This window comes from Rissa tridactyla, chromosome 11 (genome assembly GCF_028500815.1).
Source record: "Rissa tridactyla isolate bRisTri1 chromosome 11, bRisTri1.patW.cur.20221130, whole genome shotgun sequence".
Lineage (NCBI taxonomy): Eukaryota > Metazoa > Chordata > Aves > Charadriiformes > Laridae > Rissa > Rissa tridactyla.
In genome coordinates, this window is record NC_071476.1 from 21,854,192 (window position 1) to 21,871,138 (window position 16,947).

Below are 16,947 nucleotides of genomic sequence, written 5' to 3' on the forward strand. Positions count from 1 at the left end.
GTGACAGGCGTGAAGCTGTAAAGCATGGGCAAATATCCCCAGAGAGGAGAAAGAATAATTAAATGCTTTTCTTGACAAGGGAGTTAGATCTCGTCTGTGCCCAGACTGTGCCCTGGAGGTCTTGTGGGCAAGGGAGGCCTGTGGCAGAGACGAGACATGTTGGCAGCCAGTATGAAAACTTTAGTTGAAGTCCTTGCATCCCTCTTCCCCAGCCATGCAGTCTCTTCTTCTGCACTTGCTGCCTGTGCGGGGTTTACTCCAGGACACGCGTCTGGCTGGGAGGTCAGGGCTGGGTGTTCCTTCCTCCTGCAGTGCTGGGTCTGCAGCCCCAAAGAGTGGCTCAGAAACACTTGATTTCTAGTCACTGTCACCTCTGCGTCCTTCGGTTGCAGCTAACGCCCTTGCACTGTCTGTCCCTTCTCCTGAACAGAAGGACTTTCACTGGACTTGGGTAAGAACGTTTTGAAGGTCGAACCAGATGCACAGACTGACTTGACTTAGCAATCCGCTGGAGGCAGCGCTTAACCCTGTAAGAAATTATTATTAAAATGGTGTTGTGCAGTCTTAAGCAAGACTTCCTGCTTGCTGGCTGGACAAGCAAAACCAAATCTCTTGGCGCAGAAGCAGCGATAAAACCCGCTTTATTTACATGTGGGAAAAGATTTACTGGTCCCTTCTCTACTGTGTGCTTCCTCCCAGATGAGAAGACTGTGGTATTAATACTTCTGCTCTGAACAGCTGTTACCGTGGCAGTCAGCTGTTCAGACACCACGGGACGAGTTTTTGGTCAGCAGTAGCAGTGGTTGGTAAACTGCTGTTGCCGCTTCCTCTTGCGTGCTCCAGGCCTTGCCTAACAGGAGCGTAAGCCTCTTGTGTGCATGCAGAGTGGTTCTGAGTGCCAGCACGCAGCTGGAGCTAAAGAAGAAGTAAGCTTCAGAACTTACTGCTTTTCTCATGCTCCTAGCCCTCTCGCCTTAGGAAGAGGAAGGAGTCCCTGCAGCTGGTTGGTGCTAGGCTGGGCCGACGCTGGGGGTGCGCGCACTTCGCTTCTTCCCAGGCGGCTGACTTCTTGGCTGAGCCTGCCCTTTGGCTTGCCTGAAGTGAGCCCTTGCTTGCTTGTCTGTCTGCCTGGGTGTCATACCTGAAATACCTAGACAAGGGCCAGGGCCCCCGCTGGCTGCAGCAAGACTTCTGGGAGGGCTTGCGGAGCTCGAGGGCTCTCGGGTGGCGTCGCTGTCTGCTTTCTGGAAGGGCTCCCCATGTAAGTAAGTGGGTACCTTAACGGTGACATCTGTGCCTGGCCCCTGGGACAGGATGGGCTGGTTCTATCATCAAAGCCAGTATCCTTGTACTGTGGTCCTTGTAGACCCACTGTGATAAGGAGCGCTACAGTCTAAGGTCGCGATTTTAGTTTATGCCAAACCAGGTGAAAAGTACTGCTCCTGCCTTTCCCTCATGGAGGTAATGATTAACGTATAAATTAGGCATGAGAAGAAACAAAATGTGTATGCTTAAGATAAAGCAGGTTGTACATGAAATAACAAGGTATTGTAGTATTTGTTTTAAAAACAAAGTGGGAGTTATTTGCACTGGATTGTGCAGGCTGGTACTGTGTGATTACAGGGAGTGCTACCATTTTGGGGACAAGCATGATTCATTGTGATCTGTACTCTTTAAGGTTGATTAGAAGATGGGAGGGTCTGCTCAGCTTACACCCTCTCCTATCCTGCTTTAGAAAAAACAATGGAAGCATCAAAACTCGAGCCTAAAACTGAGCGCTGCCTAGTGCCTCCGAGAGAAATCACCCTTGTTCCTCTTCTGTATCGGACCGCCAGTCCCAAAGCGCTAATGGGCATCTGCTCATCGTGCAAAGGACCCTGCCATGCCATGGGAGATCTTCGGAGTGCCTGACCTTGGTCAAAAAGAGAGGCACAAAGCAGCTAATGAAGTCGCCAGTAAGGCTCGAATTATCTTGGAGGCATTTAGGCTTCTGACAAGAAGCAGAGAAAACCAGCACTTCCCTTAATTGATGTGTTTTGGGTTGGGGTTTTGCTGGCAAAGCTCTTCCAGTAGAAAACCTGATCTCTGTTAACGGAAAGCTGCTGGTTGAAGTGAGTTGGGAAGCCGTGGGGTGGCTTTGCATCAGTAACGTGCTGTGCAAGACTTCCAAAGGGATTTTCAGAGGTTTGGGTAAGGTGCCTAGGGTTTTGCTATGCTGTCTCTCACTGGGCTGCTTACAGGGGATCCTCCGCATTTAAAATAGCGCTATTGCATAGGCTGGGAAGAGCGAATAAAGGTGCTACCACACGCTCTTGGTTTCCTTGGGTCCTTCTCTCGCTGTGTTAGTGCTTTGAGGCTGATGATCAGTTGTGCAGTGTCCAGAATGAGAGGACTGGAATAGGATGTCTCCAGCCTAAGGAGAGGCTTGGCCTTCCTTTGAACTGTTGTTTATCCTGTGCATTTTGGCAGCTGTAAGTGAATAAGATGGAGAGCTGTTCTGCTCTTGTCCTCTCCTGTATAACGCCCACACCCAACTGCTTGATGAGAAAAGCTTTTCAGCTTTAATGCTGCATGACTGTGTTTAAAGTTTCTCAGGTAATTTTTCTGGTGACAGCAACAGAGCTACAACTTCTGAAGCATTGATGAAGCTTCAAAGAAAGCGATCATTGAACTCAGACTCTAAGGTGGGTTGGTTTTATTTAGTAGAGTATAGCCCAGATGCTCTCGAAGACTGAAAACTTGCAGTGGCGGCTGTGTTTCCTCTCAAACCACAGCAGCAGCTGACACCAGCTCCTGTGAGCCGGGCGTGCTTGAGAGCTGCCCTCTTGGGACTTGTGCTCCCTCTGGGAGAGAAACTGCAGTGGGAGGCGACAACTTCTCAAATGTGTATTTCAACTGGTCTCCTCTGGGGCTTTCCTTGAATGTGGAAGGCGAATGGATTCGGTAAAGTACCGTAACCCCCTGCATGGGGAAAAATGCAGCTTTTTCTCAGAGCGTTTCTGCAGGAAACGTTGTGCCACAATGTAGTTGTGCCACAATGTGCTGCTGGCTTAAATGACCTCTGGTTTTTGGCAGAAGAGAGTGCAAGGACCTGGTCTCTTTCCAGTGCTGTTTCACTGTTTCTAACAGAAAGGCCACAGTGAGTCCCGGAAAGGTCTCGACCTGGCTGCTGTCCCTTCTCCTGTCCCAGTTGTGCCTGTGTATCAGCCAGTTCAGTGCAGGCCTCTCTGGCCCAAGCTGCCAGCAGCAGTGCCGCGCCGGCTGCTGAAGGTGCTGCTGGCAGGGGAGGAGCGATGCCGGCGGCCGCTGTGACCCACGTGTGATGAGAGGCACCATCCGACGGGAGCGGCCGCGCAGTAGAAGTGCCGCTCTCCCATTGCACAGGCCCAGATTTGGAACAGCCGTTTTGTTGAATATTTCAGCAAGTGTTTCATAACAGCACTTTATACAGCTTTGTCAGCGTGTCCTCAACACTTGGCTGTAGTTTAAAACTTCTAATGGATTAATCATTCATACTTCAGGCAAACTCTTCTCCTGTGCCTGCAGTCGTGGACAGCTTGCTATAAATTGCGTGGGGCAGCATCCGTTTCAGCTCTGCTTTGGGGTAGGGAAGGTTCCACAGGCCCATCCTCCAGCAGGGTACAGAGTTAGGCTCAATTGCACTGACTTCCTTGCAAGTCGCCAACTAACCAGTTGGTGTGCTACGATGGAGGACTTGTCAATGTTCGTCTGTCACTTGATAGCTCGCTGCTTCTGCGTGCCCCAGCATTGCTCCTCGGTAGCTTAGAGCTACCAGAAAGTAATGTTGCTTTAACTCTGGCAGTAAAGGGCAGCAGTGTTAGAGCTCTTCCCTGCACGGTGCCTCTGCTGCGGCTACAGATGTGGCTGCCTTCAGCCAGGGTGAAGACGGGCTTGACTGGGGTGGCCAAAACTCGTAACTGCCCCCCAGCCTGTGGTTTGCACTGCAGTGACGTGGCCTCCTCTGGTCAGCAGGTAGCGGCTGGAGGCCACTAGGGCTGCCTGCACTGGGTGGGACGCGCCAGACCCTAGTGCTGACGGGAGAGGGTGTTGTCAGCGTGGGAGCTTGGTCCGTTTTGGCCGCTCCAGCAAGGGAGCCGAGAGTATGCGAGGCACCCCCAGAGCAGTGTAACCGTTATGCTGCCCCCCAGATTTGGGAGTGTCGTGCGCTGCAGAGCTTTTTTTGGGGCAGAGAAGGGGCATCTTGTTCCTCTGGGTTTCACTCAGCCTGAAGCTGCAAGGACTTTGCTCTGGAGCAGGTTCTGCGGTATCTGTTCTCACCGGTGTTTTCCAGAGGTCAGAGTCGCCCTGCTGCCTCCAAGGAACCAGTGCCCCCCCCCCAAACATCCTCCCAGACCCCTTTTGCTGTGCAGATCTCTGGATGTCTCAAGGCACTGGGGCACAGTTTTGGGTATGGCAGTGCTCTGTCAGTGGCAATCCAGCCCTCCGTGGCACCGAAGCAGGACAGCTTTGAATGGCACCTTGCAGATGGTTAGAAACGAGAGCTGCTCAGGGCTCCAGCGCAGGGAGCTGGTTTGGGAGCTTCCTGAGCAGCCACGGGAAAAGCACGTCAGTGCCTCCTTCAGTCCTCACAAGCTGAACTTGTCGTGCGCAGCCCTGCCCTTCCCGCACCGCTGGGTCGTGCGACTGGCTTCACACGAAGGCGTCGTGCGGCGCCAGGGCTCACTTCTCTCGTCGTGGCTCGGTGTGTTAAGCCAGACGGAAGGGCAGCTCTGTCTGCTGCAGGGGAGAACGCTGCTCGGCCGAGGAGGGTGAACGATCAAATGTCAGGGCGTCCGGCTGCCCCCAGCGGTGCTGCTTGGGGAAGGAAAGTGAAACGGCGTGGGCAGCTCTGCTAAGCCAGCTTCTTCGCTGGGCAGCAGGGCACAGCGCCCTTCTTTCCTGCTGCTGTGCCGTTGGTGACCGCGATAGCCCACTGCTCCGGGGACCCGACCGGCCGCTTGATGACAGCTTGTGCCGCACGGAGGTGTACGGGAGCCAGCGGGCCTGGGTCATCTCACCAGGGAGCACAGGCAGCGAAGGGAAAGCTGGTGATACAGTGCTGTCAGACACTCTCAAGTCTTCGTGCTTTTGAACGTGAAGCCTTTGCAAGTCTTTCGTGCATGGTTCTGAGCGCAGTCTGGGGCTGTGGGCAGGTAGGAGGGGCCTGACCAGAGTCCGTGAACGGGACAGGTCTGTGGTCCGCCCTGTGGAAGGGATGGAATAGGCTCTCTTGGATTGCAGGAGGCGGCCAGGGCGCTGGGCTCACAATGTCACTGACCTTGTTCTGCGCTCCTTGCCGGTGGGGCAGTGCTGCTGGCCCTGGCCGCGGGTTGTGGGGAGGGGGTCATGCAGCCTCCCCCACCCCTGTGGCCACTGCCCCACAGCCCGCAGCACCCCGGGCTGTGTGTGGGAGCCAGGTTTCCACCAGGCCCCCGTCTGCTCCCGCTTGGAGGCGCCTGCTCTGGCTCTGCAAGGGCAGGTGGGGCCAGCAGCTCCTGGGGGAGGAGAGCATGTGGCACCTCTCCTGCTCCGGCACAGCCTGTCACAGCACTGCAGCACGCTGCCACCTCCTTCTGGGGTTGTCTGGAGAAGAGATGCGCTTCCACCCCGACGGTCCTGGAGCAAGGGAATGTCACCACACGCTGTGAGCGAATGCTCCCAGGCAGCTGCGGCGCCTTGGAGGGGAGGATGGGCAGTGGTGCCGGGCAGTGGCCGGTGCAGCGCACATCATCCTCCACCCATTTTTCTTGAGAAAACTGAAGGAACGAAGGGGTAAAAACGTTCTTCTGAGCACAAAGCACACTGTGGCATGATGGCATGAGCTGTCTCCTGCCCAGGTCTCTGCCTGCCAACAGCCACGCGACTGAAAGCACGGGCTGCCTGCCTGGGTCACAACAAACAGACCCGAGAAAGCTTGAAGGAAGGAAACTGCTGCAGTTCTGGGTGTGACAGCCTGCGCTCGGTGAGGGGGAGCCAGAGGGCAGTGGGGCAGGCAGGGAAGCGCTGGCGCTCCTGGGGGGCGGCTCGCTTGGGGCGGGGGCTGTCCAGGCTGAGCCTGTTTTCTGGTTCAATAACTGTACGTGGCATAACAGGAGCCTGGTCCTGGCTGACCTGCACCAGCTGCTTGTGTCGAGACCGTGCCTGGCATCGGCTGCGGGAAGAAGTGCTTCCCACCCGGGGACCCTTCCGGCCCGAGGGCTGCTGCGGTGACAGGAGGGGGCCGGGGCCGGCAGACAGGGTTGGTTGGATGCCGCAGGCGTTCTTGCGCCGCTCTCTGACTGACTGAGCTCTCCTGTCCCCGCAGTGTACGTCGTGGAGGAGCGGCGGAGGGACGACACGGGCGAGAGCGCCTGCCTGACGGCGTGCTGGACCGCGCTTTGCTGCTGCTGCCTGTGGGACATGCTGACCTGACTCCGCTGCAGCCGCCTCCCGTACCTCACCGAGTGCTATGCAGGCTCCCCACTCCTCTCCTGACTTCTTTCTGTTACTGTAATCAACGCTCTGCTTTGCACAGCCACGAGTTCCCGTCTGTCAGTCCTAGCGCCTTGTCGGGGTGGGGGGTGCACTCCTTTATTTTAGTAAAGGAAAAAATCCCTTTTTAATGTTTCTAAGACTTTTGTTGTAACTTTGAAGAATGTGCTAATGGTATATTTCAGCCAAAGGCATTCTGATGAAATGTATATTTATCAGTTGAAATTTTCCTAGTCCTAGAAATGAAGACATACGCAATAATTAAAGGCAACCGTTGATTTTCTTTGGTAGGGCCCGACTGTTTCAATAAATCTGGCCCATAGAGGGTGTGCGTTCCCGCGTCACTGTCTGTTCTCAGCCTCCCGCCTGCGCTGACTCTGCAGCAACCATGGTCTTGGCTTCGAGCAGCTTCGCTGCAGAAGTTCGTACCTCCACGCCTGGCGGAGGCCTGGGCTGGGGGGGTCTGGCCCTGCTGTCAGCAGCATCTGGGGGATTTTCTGCAGCAACCTGGTGCCCTGAGAGCCCCGTGAGACCCGCGGGGCTGGGGAGGGCAGAGCACCTGTGTCCGACCCCACCACTGCCCTTGCCCTGCGCACAGCAGCTCAGGCGGGTTTTCGTCCCTCTGCTTACTCAGGGCTGGACGTGCGGGTCCCCTTCTGGGACGGCAGAGAGCCGGGTGAAGCGCGTGCTGAGCTGCTGTGTGTGTGCCAGCAGCCCCTGGGGGAGTTCGGGTCCCACTCAGGGGTTCTGAGCTGTGGTTCATCATCCCCCTGAGATCCATCATCAGCCCCTGAGACCTGGCAGCAGGTGCCAGGAGAGGGAAGGGTGGCCCAAGCTAAAGGAGGGTTGTGCGTTGTCTGCACCCTAAGGCTCTGCTCCCTCGCTCCTGCAGGGGCCCGGGGCTGGCATCCAGGCCTGAAGGAACCCACGTAGGGACAGGGCTTAGCTGCCAACTGCATGGCAGGGCCGTGGGTGCCACGAGGCTTGCTCAGGCCTCACAAGGCACCTCAGTGGGTTCCTCTGTGCTTTAGTGTCTGGGAGTTCCCTCCTGAGCGGGTGTCTGCTGCCTCTGGCACAGCCCAGCACTCTGTACACCTCCGCTTGGGTCTTAGAAATGCAGTTTTGGGGCTCTGGTCTGGAGCAAGACAATTCGATTTGGGTTGGTGAGGGTCCCGGAGCCTTCCCTTCGAGCCCCCCAAGCAGGCTGCAGCGCTAAGCTCAGCTCTGCTGCCAGAGGCTCCCTGCCCTGGGAACGGTCACTGTCACCTTTGCGGTCACTCTGTCACCTCCCCGGCAGCTCGGCAGCCATCGGGGCTCAGCAGGGTGGTCCCTGGCTCATCCCGCCTTGGCAGGGGGTTAAAAGTGGAGCGTTGAGCTGCCCTGCGCCCGTGCCACTGCCTGCACCCTCCCTCCAGCCCCACCAGTCCTGGCGCGGGGGTCAGCCCACCCCACCTGTCCTTGGCTGCTCCCCAGAAATGGCCTCGCCAGGCACAAGGAAAGCCCCTGGCCCTGTGCGGTCACCCCAGCCACGGGCTGGTTCTTGCCCTGCCTCAGGCAGGAGCTGGTCTGGAGCCATTCCCCCCCCAGCCCCCAGCGTGGGAAGAAGGGGTGTGGAGTCGCGTTTGCTGTTCTCTGCCTCCTGCTCCGGCAGGTGCCTGCACCACGAACACCAACCAAGTGGCTCTGGGCCTGGGCTGATGTGGCTGCAGCAGCACACACCCTGCACCCCCCACCCCCCCGCCACGCCACAGTGCCTGGGGACGCCACAGCGCCCACGCTCCACCTGGAAGGGCTGCTGTGGGGGCCAGCCACCCCACACCATGCAAGGGGGCAGCTCGGCTGCCTGGGACTATGGGGCACAGAAACTGGGCTGGGGGTGCTGGAGAAGAGAGGACTCCACCTGCCCCCCGCCGCGCGGCGAGACTGGACACCGCCTGTCCCTGTGCCAGCGCTGGAGCGGGGCAGGGGGTGACGCTCAGCCCAGCCCAGCCCAGTGCAAGGCAGCCCCTGCAGCGGGGAGTCCCTGCCCCCTGAGCCCAGCTGTGGGCTGACCCACCCGGCCCCAGGACCAAAACCGGGGGGGTTGGGGACAGGATGGGACGGGGATGGGAATGGGGACATGGGACACCTGGTCTGGGTGTCCCCACCCCTGCTGGGTGCTGCCAAGCGTGGCAGCTGGCGTAGGCCAGCCAGCACCGGAGCCAAGGCTGGGCAGCAGCAGAGGTGAGGCTGGTGGGCAGGTATGGGCTGAAGCAGCTCTGCACACCCACACGGACGCTCGGAGACCCAGTGAGGGGCAGGGGGGAGCCCACGTAACCCCCAGCCAGGCGCCTCCCAGACCCATCACAGGGACTGTCAGTGCCCCAGAGGCCCAGCCACGAGCCCGGAGGATCCCATGGGCACAATGGCAGGCAGGAACCCAACCCAAGGACACCAGAGCACCTTGTCCAGGGCCTTTCCCAGAGAGCTTCTGCCCTGTGCCCGGGCTGTGCCCTCTCCCCTGCGTGACCCAGCGCAGCTCTCCGGAGCACCTTTTGGAATAAGGGGTTGACGTCTGGTGTGGGACACCGCAGGGAAAAGCTGTTTGGGATTGCACAGGACTTGCTATGGGATGTTTAGTGGAGGTGCAGACAGAGGTGCAGGTGATTTTGGCTGGAACAAGTACGAAAAAGTAGCGAGGGATGGGGCTGAAAGGACCATCGGGTGTTAACGCCCAGCTGGTGGGTACGCTTGCCCAGAGCCTGGGCAGCGCAGTCCGTCCAATCTCAGTAAATTGCATTTAAACTCTGTCCTGGGTGAGGGCTCCCTACCGAACGCGCGTGTGCGTGTGCGTGACTGCAGCCAGCGTGTGATCACGGGCAAAGGCGCAGCCAGCGAGGAGGTGACGTGGCCGGGAGCCGGGGCGGGGGGAAGCAGGTGGCAAAGGGCCAGCCCAGAGCGTTGACGGCACTCCTGTATCTATGGGGCAGGAGCGTACGGGGTCAGCAATGGCACCTGGAAAGTCCTGCCCAGCAGGAGAGGAGACATCCCTGAAGGCTGCATTTCAGAGAAGCACCGACGCCAGGAGCAGGCGCGGGACGAGGCCGGGCTGGTGCACTGCGAGCACGAAGCACAGGGTGGCACTGGCCCGCCATGAGCTCACTGCCGTGCTGGGGCTCTGCCAGGCCTGTGTGTACAAGGAGGGAACCAGGGCCCCTCACGGCTGAGGCAGAATAAATGACCACCCATCGCGGACCTGACGGTGCCCATGATGGCCAGCCCTGCTCTGCCCGGCCCTGCCAGCCGCCCTTTTCCCCCGCCGCAGTTTCACCAGCCCCACTCCGGCAGAGCGACGGAGCAAACCTTCCCCGGTGCCCAGCGCAGAGGAACACGCAGCATCTTTCCCGGGGGGGTGGGAGGGGAGGTGAGGGCTACGGCTACTTTAAAGTGAAGCAGGATTCCCCAGAAGGCCCCCACCCCAAATCCCACCCCTGCCTCCTTTCTCTGTCGAATCCCTGCAGGGCACTCGAACCGCCGACGGGCAGTAGAAACGAGCTCAGGCTTCGCAGCGAATTTTATTGAAACTGGCAGAGAACGGAGGTCGCGCGGCAGGGCAGCAGCGAGCAGCACACAGGCAGAGCTGCCCAAAACCACCCAGAAGGTGTCACGGGAGGCCAGGGGGAGCCACACGGCTACTGCGCCCTTCGGGCCATCAGCATTTCCCGGATGTTATCTTCTGCTTCCTTCACGCTCCGCTCCAGGTACGACTTCTTCTGCTGCAAGGCAGAAAACCCAAAGGAGAGTTAAGGTCCCCCCCGGCACTGACGGCACGCGCCCCGGTGCTGGGGCCGAGAGCCACCCAGGGCAGAGCTGAAGCAGCCTGGCTGAGGGCACGTACCGCCCCACGGCTCTCCCGAAGCGAGGGCAGCAGTCGTTCCCTTCCAGAGGCACCTTGGAAGCGTTAATATTTAGCCTGGGCAACGTTTACAGAGGCTTTGAATTTTGCTCCCTCTGAAACCTTCTCCTCGGCGCTGGCAGGGCCGCTGCAGCAGCGGAGCCGCACAAAGTCGAGTCATGAACTGTAGCAAGGAAGGAAAAGGAAATCAGATCCTGTAACGCTTGGAGCCTGGAGGGGGAATGAACACGCTGAGGCCTCCTCATGGAGACAACAGCAAAATCCTTTCACACGTGGGTGTGAATCCTTTCACACGTGGCTCTTTTTTCCAGCTGGGCCAGTTTTCTAAACCCAGACCCTCCTTTCTATCAGAAATTCCCTGGCATCATCACCAAATACGTGTGTTTTCTTAATCATCTTTAATTAGGCTAGGCTTGGCTGGGAAGCAGCCCGAAGCTCTGCATCCGAAGATAGGAATTCGGCATGCGGCGTTTTTTCCTGCTAGTCTGGGTGCTCCTAGGTGACTGGAAAAATCAGTGCTTGGCTCTTTTGACTATTTTCTCTGGGTTTCCAAACAACAGCCACAACAGTCTCGGGTGGACGCCAGGCCTGCGGAAGGCACTGGGGTGAGCGCAGGCTGCCCCACGGCGCAGCAGGCAGAGCACCGCTCCAAACGCAGTTTCGGGAGGGGCTGGGGGGGGGCCCTTGGTGAGGGTCCCCAGGGCTGGGCCTGCGGAGGGCCGTGGGGGGAGCCCCCGGGGACTCCACGGGTGGGACCCGCTGCACACTGGCGCGGGGCTTGCTGTCCTCACAAGGTCCCCTTCTCAGCGAAGCCCGCTGGGGACCGCTGCGGCACAACGCTCCCGCTCCCCCCTCCCCCGGTGGTTACAGCCGCCCGCCGAGCACCTTCCCCTGGGCCTGGAGAGCGCCACAGAGCTCGGGCTCCGGGCCAAGCCAATAAATGGCTTGGCCAATAAATAAGCATTGGCAGGATTATTATGAAATTACAGGAGCTCGGGCCTCAGCCTGGAGCATCCTGCCCTGGGCTCCACCAACCGCTCCCCCGGCCCCAGGCAGAGGAGCCCAATACGGCCTGAACGACTTCCAAAGCCCACGGCGAAAGGGGCACAGCCGAGGTCCTCAGCACTGCTCAGCCGCGCGGGGGGCGCTGGCGGAAAGGCTGAAAACAGCCGCTGCTCTGGGGCGCTCCCCCAGCTGCCGTCTGGCCGGAGCAGAGCAGCACCCCTGGGCGCAGAGGCAGCAAAAGCACGTGCTGTCCTCCAGCGAGCAGCACCCCCGCTGCGGGGGGACGGCCCGAGGGGCTGCGTGTGAGCCCGGCGCCTGGCCACCGCCGCTGCCAGCTGGCAACAAGCTCCCCTGCCAAGCCTCCCCCTGACTCTCCTGCGAGGCCGTGGGGAGCCGGGACCCATAACGCTGAAAGAAAATTGATTAGCACACGGGACAGCCCCGCGGCCGCCACCCCCCCTCCGTCCCCTCGCAGCAGACCTGCAGTGACACTTCCGTGCACCCAGCTGGAACGCCCGCGCCGTGAGGACGCCTCTTCCAGCCCCGTTTCTAAATACGAAAGGGCTTTTATTTGAACAGTAAAGGCTGTTAGCGACAGCGAGGGCCGTGGCATGGCAAAGGGCTCCCGGTCCCTCTCACGCGGTCCCAGGCACGTGGGAGCCCTCTCGCTTGCAAGAGCTGCTTTTCAGGAAACCGCTGGGAGAGGAGACGCAGCGCGGGTTGGTTCCTCCTGCCAACGGCTCGCTGACACCCGAGCAGGACTTCTGCCACCACCGCGCCACTCTCACGCTGCCCGGACAGATGCCGAGGGATTTCACATCCAAGGAAGCGAATCTGAAGGCTTGTGAGGGGAGACAGGTCCTGGAAAACCTGCGTGGGTCTGAGCTCCACCGCAGTCCGCTCACCGGAGGAGACGGGCAGAGCTGGCTTCTGCACACTCGTTTATTACGAAAACATTTTCTTTTTAAGGCAATTTGATTAGCCTATGAAACGGTTGTAGCTTTCTGTCCTCTCCCCTCCCCCTTGTGCCCACCAGGCAGCGGAGGCATTCCCGGAGAGCCGCTCTCCGCAGGCAGGCTGGTCCCAGCAGCGGCGCCGGCAGAGCCAGGCCCTGCTGCCACGCAGGGACCCCACGTGCAGCCAGGAGCCGGCAGTCTGCGCACGACAGCTCTCTCCTGGCACAGCGGGATTTTAAACCTCCCCTGCCAGGAAGCCACGCTGGAGACCATTCGGAGCCCGCTTTTCCGAGGACGAGGGACCCTGAGCGCCAAGGCGGGCGTCCATGTGGCCCACGTGGAGCCGCGCTTGCCCGCTCCTGCGCAGGGGCGTGCTCTGCCCTCCCCGGGGGAGCAGTGGGGCCGGAGCTACGCAGCCCAGGGCAAAGGGCCATGGTTTAACACCAGTTCCTTACTCCAGCACCACCTGCAGTCCCGGGCAGGCGAGGCTTCAGGGAATTTCTATTACCCTCAGCCACTCTCCTCGGGCAGTTTCTGGGGCAAGATCGGGGCTGGTCCCGACGCTTTTTACTCCTACCTCCCGAAAGCAGCCTCATCCCCGGGCTCAAGCAGCATCCATTGAGCTGGGGGATGAGGATCCCATCAAGGGAAACCCCGCACTAGCAGCTGGGGGGGGCTGCAAGCTTCCCAAGGCCTCCTGCAGGCCGGCAGCACGGAGCCAGCGCGGCAGCTGGCTCCCATCTGACCAACAGCCCGAATGGAGGGGCAGACAGACGGTCACTGTGTTTTCCGAGACACGAGGTGTTCCTTCCCAAAGAGCCGTGGCCTGGTTTCTGCTTCGTTAATCACAGGAGAAAGAGCGGGAGCTTGCGTGCAAACCCCTCCTCACCATGATTACTGGGGTCTAGACAGGAAACTCCGTCTCTGCCTGGTGCGCCGTGCCAGGGAGCAGCGCTGTGAGCAAGCCGGCTGACACACGCTGCCTACTCCCAGAGACGGTCTGGCAGCACAGCTCTGAACTCACCCTGGAGGCTGTGCCGGTCCAGCCAGATCTGCCAGGCTGGTGGGACCTGCTCCCCGTGGGAGGAACACTACCCAAGCCTTCCAAACCCCACCTCCAAGCTTCCCTGAACTCACAGGCTTTCATTGGCGCTCGGTGTTGACTTGCAGCCCTAGTTAACCCTACATCCTCTGACCCCACGTTCTGGGCCAGCCTGTGCCTGCTAGGTTTTGGCCCATCACCCCATTAGCTCCATAGATTTTCCTGTGAAGGCGCGTTTGCCGCTCCAAGTGTTAATTCTCAGTTGCCGTGCCAGGACAAGCGCAGCTAGAAGCAAATTTCCAGTGCAATACCAGAACTGTGCTGCTGGGTTTGGTCCCTCATGAAAGCCAAGGCTGCTACTGCCTGCAGCCTCTGATATTAGTTTTAACACAAGTTAAGTCCAGTGCTGGCCAGTCAGGAGCCCAACGGGACGCGGCAGCACACTGGCCCTGCGTGGCAAGCCACTGACTTTAGAGGCCACACAACCTACGAGCCCCTGCCCGCTCCCCACACCCGCGGTGCCATAAGCTGTCCCCGCTCCCCCACCCAGCAGCTCCCGCGGGCCTCTGGCCAGACGAGGCGATTACCCCAACCAGCGGGAGACATGGCCGCTGCCTGAGTCACGGAGTCTCGGGGTAGGACCGAGAAAGGAGACTTGCTTCGGGAAGGTGATGGGGCAAAGGTGACACATGCCACTCAGCTCCCAGAAAAGCCCAAACTCAACGGCGTACAAACGGGGCCGCACGCTGCAGCGAGGACGGGCAGCGAGTGCCACGAGGTGCCGGCGGCTGCCCAGCAGTTACGCAAGGAGCGCGGGGAGGCGGGGAAGGAGGAAATGCAGACAGGGCGGCGGGAAGAGGCTGGTCTGTCAGCCGGTGTCTCCGGCTGCAGCGAGGGACCGGTTCCTCCTTCGGGTTCACGATTGCCACATCCACTTGCTAGAGATTTATTTACCACACTGCAAAATACGATTCTTAGTAAACTTACTTAAGAGGCACAGCTTCCGAACACCCACTTGGCCGGGGCAGCGAGCACACCCTCCCCACCGGCCTCTGCCCCACTGCGGCTTTCGGAGGTTTCCGAAACATCACTTTGTTTCCCCGACCCACACACGGCGGCTCCCCCGCAGGGAGGAATGACCCGAGGTTGTGGGTCCTGGCAGCGTGCAAGAAGCCTCTCCGCCGCAGCAGCGAGGAAGGGGAGCCGGAGGCCGCCTTGAAGGAAGCGGGATTTGCAGCTCCAGCTTTCCAGGCAGGCAGCACGCTCCACACGCGCTCTGAAATCAAGCCAGCTGCCCTGCTCCAGCGCAGGATCAAGCTCTTGCCACCCTCACTCATTCCTGCCACAGGCCGCCCACCAGTTCTCATCCAAACCCTTATTTGCGGTGACAGCCCCTCGATCTCCTCCCGCCCCGCTCTGTCCCCGCGCAGGAAGGGCACTGCCACCTGCACCGGGGCGTGAGAACAACACACAGCTACCGCGACAGGCTAGCAAGGTCTGCGCCACGCGCAGAACACGACAGGGTGCAAAGTGCAGCAGATGCCCTCAAAAAGCCAGCGCAGTCAATGCCTCCCAGCCTGGAGTTTCACAATTCCTTTAAACTAATCCCGCTGCCAACAACAGTCACCGTCCCCAGCCAGGAAGGGCTGCAGCACTTGGGAGCAAAACAAACCACAGCCCTGATGATCTGTCTGAAAACTAGCCCCAAAGGAAATGTTCTCACCTAAATCTGCTTTCTGGAAGTAGGTTTGCCATGCTAATGGCTGCCTGGCACGGAGACGGAGGGCGAGAAGAGATTCCCAAGAAGTCTCCTTGGGGCAGCAGAGCCAAACCTACCAGCTGGAGCTGCCAGCACCTCCTGGGAGCTCTGAGGCTCCTCCTGCACATGGTGCCACCAAGCCTGGCCCTTGCTCTCCCCTCCCAGCTCTTGGGAGCCTTCCCCACTTCCAAGCCTTCCTGCAGCCTTCTGAAACCAGTTGCGTGGGGCGAGGGGCTAACCTGTGCCGGGCTTCGGTTTAGCTATGCAGAGTAAAAGCGCTGTCTCCCCTACGACCAGAGACGCAGACGAAAATAGGACTGGCTGCTCACGCAGCCCCATCCGACAGGCAACGCGTGTCCGTCGCCCAGGAACCCTTCCCAGGAGGAGCCGCACGGCCCGGCAGGGAGGGGAGAGGAGGGGAGGGGAGGGCAGCTGCCTCGTGCGGGACCCCGTAACCCCAGCGAGGATGGGGGGGCTGCAACGCTGCTGCCAAGGTGCTCCGCTCTCAGGCAGCACTGGGCAGCTGCAGGCAACGGCTCTGTGCGGCTGCTGCCAGCCCCCGCTGCCTCTTCGTTTCACCTGCGTAGGAAGCGCGAGCTCTTGGAAGCAGCAGCTTGACCCGTCCCAACCAGAGGCTACCTGCGTAGCCATCCCCCACTGCGCTCGCTTCTTACCGACGTGCACAGGGGCAGCGAGCCTGTGCCCTGGCACTGGTGCTTATGGCAAGAGCAACGCCATAAATACTCGCCCCTGCCATCACCCCCTACCACGGCTCTCCCTGCACTTCACCCCTGCCACCGGCAGCACTTGCTCCCTGACCAGCTCTGTGCTATTTGCTGTTGGCAGCCTCTGCGGAAATACTAGATTTAGTGCAAAGACAATTACAGTTCACGCCCCAAAGAAGAAAAGGAGTTGCGGTTAACAGACGTGGCCCGTGGCCTTTTGACACAGTGGGAAATCACCTCCTGCTCAAGCCTCCCACCTCCGTTCCCATTGCATCACGCCGCTAGCGCGGCCGGTGCTTCGCTGGATGATGCATCCAGACCTTACATTCCTGGCAGATTAAAGAGCCAGCATCCACAGATTCCACAGCAAGAAAAAACTATTAATCAGCTCCTCTCGGACAGGCTTTCGATGATCAAAGCAACATACTTCTCCCAGCACTGTGATTCAGACACCTCTGCCTTTACCGAGAGCCGGGCAGCCAGTGGCCAGACCCGCGCGCCTGCAGAGCCTCGTCTAGAGCTGGTGGTTCTGCGCAGCGTCTCACAGCGCGCACGCTCAGCTCCAAAAGCCAAAACAGCACTTCTGCTCTCAGCAGGACACCGATACACAGCAGCAACAGTTTATTCGTGCTGCATTACACCTCGTGCTCACAGCTGAGTTTCCTGTTTCGAGCAGCGGTTTCTCATTCAACATCTACTCCTTTTGCTCTTCAAATTCCACTTCCCTCTCTTCACCTCAGCAAGAGAAAGAGAGCTTCAAACTCTGACCTGCACACACAAACATGCTTAAACCCAAACAAAAATGTTACCATGGAAATTTAAGGATCTGGTATTGCAATGTGTTCTTATGTCAGCCTTTATTTATTTATTTATTTATTTAGAACTGGTTTTCTACAAGCTTGTTTTACATCCAACTTGTGAGGATGAAACAAGCTGGCAGGTTTCTTCCCAAAGAACACTTCCCTTCCCCACAGCTCACAGCCCACTTGGCTACCAGCCGCCAGATGCTGGCATCCCACTCTCACGCGGCTTTCGTCGAGGAATGCTGCAGAGTCTTCAGGCATGATGCAGCG

At 59.1% G+C, this 16,947-nt stretch overlaps 2 protein-coding genes across 3 annotated transcripts in view; one reads left to right on the forward strand and one right to left on the reverse strand.

Annotated features, from left to right (window-relative positions):
• The window catches only part of CYSTM1 (cysteine rich transmembrane module containing 1), a 28,847-nt gene extending 22,031 nt beyond the window's left edge, over positions 1-6,816 (forward strand). For both annotated transcript variants that reach the window (XM_054217361.1, XM_054217360.1), the window contains exon 3: positions 6,326-6,816. In XM_054217361.1, the coding sequence (XP_054073336.1) occupies positions 6,326-6,432 (107 nt within the window). In that variant the 3' untranslated portion in view covers positions 6,433-6,816. The remainder of the gene's footprint in view (positions 1-6,325) is intronic.
• Positions 6,817-10,027: 3,211 nt separating this feature from the next.
• PFDN1 (prefoldin subunit 1) overlaps positions 10,028-16,947 on the reverse strand; it is a 34,806-nt gene continuing 27,886 nt past the window's right edge. The window contains exon 4 of the mRNA XM_054217198.1: positions 10,028-10,247. Coding sequence (XP_054073173.1) covers positions 10,164-10,247 — 84 coding nt within the window. The 3' untranslated portion in view covers positions 10,028-10,163. The remainder of the gene's footprint in view (positions 10,248-16,947) is intronic.